General features: G+C 40.8%; 1 protein-coding gene across 1 annotated transcript; it reads left to right on the top strand.

The window, feature by feature from the left end:
- The first annotated feature begins 726 nt into the window (after positions 1-726).
- On the top strand, positions 727-1,608 carry LOC147725844 (vomeronasal type-2 receptor 26-like). Its single transcript, XM_086962800.1, has one exon. The coding sequence runs from the start codon at positions 727-729 to the stop codon at positions 1,606-1,608; it is 882 nt and encodes a 293-aa protein (XP_086818926.1).
- Positions 1,609-3,448: the final 1,840 nt, after the last annotated feature.

The following is a 3,448-nucleotide window of genomic DNA, read 5'->3' as shown; positions in this document are numbered from 1 at the left end:
CCGAATTTTGATGCATGGGCTCCATATTGCGCAGTTGCGACCCATTAGAAATGAAAGCCATCACTAGGATTTTGGTCTGCTGGGGTCAGCCGATCACCATATTTGTGCTTAATAAACAAAATAAAACAAACTTTAAAAAAAATTGAATGTTTTCCGTTAAGGTAAATGCGATTAGTTTCAAAAGAAAACAATTACATTTTTAACCTCCACTTTTTAAAAGTAAGCAGTGGTCCATGTTTGTGAATGGGATACCACCTCCGTCAAGGAGGTGGTAAAATATAAATGTATTCTGACAGGAAGTCGGTTTCAAGACATTAATTCCTACCATTGAGAGTCAATATCATTATTAGTTCCTTCTAAATACTGGATTGCAAACCAAAAATATGATTCTGTAGAATTGCAGTTTGCTGTTTGTACATAAGAAACACATTTTATGGTCCAAACAACCTGATTCTATGAATTGGGCAGAGTGCTACCTAAACAATGCTTCAAACATCTGGTCCCAAGTTCTTTACTGAATATTTATTTTAGTAGTTTCTTTGTACACTAAATGACCGAATGTGCTTTACAGTTCAAGAGAGTCTATAGCTGTTTCAGGGGAAAACTTTTAGAGCATTTTTTATCAAATGTAAACTTCAGTTTTATGTGTGCTGTGTTATGTGGATCAACTATATGGAATATTTATTTCTTTAACTTAATTGTCTTCCTATGTTTTACATTTTAGACATGGAAAATTGTGTAAAATGCCAAGAGGGCCAATGGCCCACTGATAGAAAGGATGGTTGTATCCAGAAAGCCATTGTTTATCTCTCTTACAGTGATTTTCTCGGAGCAGTGTTGGCATCTGTATCTGTTGTACTATCCATGTCCACAGCTTGTGTGTTGGGAATCTTTCTCAGATATCGGGATACTCCAATAGTAAAGGCCAATAACAAGGATCTCAGCTACACTCTCCTTGTTTCTCTTCTGCTGGCCTTCCTCACCTCTCTTCTATTCATTGGACGCCCTGTCCGATTGACATGTTTGATTCAACAAGCTGCATTTGGCATTATTTTCACTGTTTCTGTATCTTGTGTATTGGTGAAAACCATCACTGTTGTGATTGCCTTCAATGCCATCAAGCCGGGTAGCAGGTTAAGCAGATGGCTGGGATCTCAGGTGTCTGCATCAATGGTCCTCGTGTGCACACTGGGGGCAGTAGTAATTTGTCTCATTTGGCAGCTCACTTATCCTCCTCATCCAGCCACTGACTCTCAGTCTGAAATTGGAAAGGTGATCCTACAGTGTGACAATGGTTCTATCACTGCTTTCTATGGGATGCTTGCTTACATGGGTCTGCTGGCCTTTGCCAGCTTTACTGTGGCCTTCCTAGCCAGGAACCTTCCTGATAGATTCAATGAGGCCAAGCTCATCACTTTCAGCATGTTGGTGTTCTGCAGCGTCTGGGTGTCCTTCCTTCCAGCCTACCTTAGCACTAAGGGTAGATACATGGTGGCCGTGGAGATCTTTGCCATCTTGGCTTCCAGTGCTGGACTGCTGGGCTGTATATTCATTCCCAAGTGTTACATCATTCTGTTCAGACCAGATATCAACAAAAGATGCATTTAGAAGACTGCGTTTCTATCTTTTCAATTTGAAAATATTATTGTTTTAAAAGGGATCATTTACTCATAACCCAAACATGTTAAAGGGCTCAGCAAAGGTCTCATAGTGTAACTAAAAGTTATCAACAAAAGTAAGATACGAGTGTTGCCAAGTAATTATGTACCAAGAAATAAAATACCTTTTGAACCTTTTTTTGTCAGTCCCTGACTTCCACATTTGCTAAGTACATTCCTTTCCTGTACATGTATCCACTTTCCAATTTCTGTTAAACATTTATTATCTGTGATTTTCATTTATTTCTGTTTCTGGAATGTATGATATTTTACAAGGTATAGCCCACCTGTCTAAATTTAGGATTAATGATATTTAGTAAATCAGTCCAGGAGAAGACAGTTCCATATTAATGGCTTGCCATTCATCAGAGATAAGACTAAAAGGAAAGAGACTAGGATTCTGTGCGCTTAAACCCCTTGGTAGAGTATGCATATTGTTTTTATTTCTTCACCAAACTGGTGGCTTTTTACAGGCACCACAGTTGTCAACGCAGCTCTACGTAGACTTCATCTGAGACCTTACGGCAAACCAATGCAAAGCACCCATTTTAATTGGCCAACTCAGCTAGGGAAAACAATTTCAAGACTCTACAAAGAAAGTTCTATGGTGCACGCTCAGATGTTTGTGATAGTCACATCGGATTGCAATCAAACCTGTATACCTGTAACATTTGCAAACGTCTTCTTCCTCAGCCTGGGTCCTGAAAATTACTCCATGGGGGGCCATATATCTTTGGTTTGGGATTTCACCAGTAATAACTCCCAGTTGGCAGTTAACTGTTGACAGTAGGTGCATTCCAGAACCCTAACCATCTGCGGCATAAGATGCTGAACCCAACACATCTCCACTTGGCTCTTTACCAGAAAAAGGTGGATTGCTGTCAATGTGTGTACATATGTGAGGACCTACTTGACATACCCCTATAGCTCTATGTGCTGTAAATGGTAAGGTGTGTCAGCAGTGATTACCTCAAGTGCATCACATTCAGTGACCCAGAAGTTCTGCACTCAAGGACAGTCCCATGCCAGCTGTAAAAATTAAATGCAGGGCACCACACAGTGATCACAGGGTGCATTCTCAATCAGGCAAATTCTGTGCATCTTTTACGGGGTGCAGTACAAACTATGCAAATATTTTACATGCTCTAACTGCAGTCTGTAATTAGGGGAGAGCCCCCAGGATTGTGTATAATTAATCACTAGGTCTGCTATCCACATCTGCTAGCCGCTTGGGACACATATTGGCATAGTCTTCTGAAGTCTTGTGACATGCCTCCTGAACCTGAAATGTAGATAGGGTTGCTGGGAAAGAGTTATGAATTGACTGAACTGCAGCATATAGTTGATTATTTGTGAACTTGTGTAGCCGAGTCACATCAGAGATCTGCAGGGCCTGTTGAGATGCAATGAAGTTGCCATCTCGGTACACCCATGGGAGTCAGCAACAGATTGCTCAACCAGTTACGGGTTCATTCCTATGTCACTGGTGCAAGCCACAGTGTCTATTTGACCCTGCGGGCACTTGGGATGCAAGTACAGTGCCACCAGGAGGGGGCATGGTGCAACATGGTCATGCTGAGATGCTCTGTGGGACACTGTCGGAAAGTGTGTTATAAGTAGTGATAAGTAGGGAGTTACTACTAGTAACAAGGCCAGAAATACAATAAAAGGTTCAGTCAAGGACTCAATAAATATTTTCTTATGTTTTGTTTTATTTTAAAGAGCTTTGTATAACGCAAACAAGACCACATATGGGTAACATAGTGCTTTACATCTTGGCAGTGAAGAAG

The sequence above is a fragment of the Lissotriton vulgaris genome, chromosome 3_1 (genome assembly GCF_964263255.1).
Source record: "Lissotriton vulgaris chromosome 3_1, aLisVul1.2, whole genome shotgun sequence".
In the NCBI taxonomy this organism is placed as follows: Eukaryota; Metazoa; Chordata; class Amphibia; order Caudata; family Salamandridae; genus Lissotriton; species Lissotriton vulgaris.
The sequence above is the reverse complement of the archived record's forward strand: the minus strand, read 5'-3'. Positions and strand labels throughout refer to the sequence as shown.

Excerpts from the sequence above, each read along its gene's own strand:
- LOC147725844 (XM_086962800.1), top strand. The coding sequence starts at position 727 with ATGGAAAATTGTGTAAAATGCCAAGAGGGCCAATGGCCCACTGATAGA.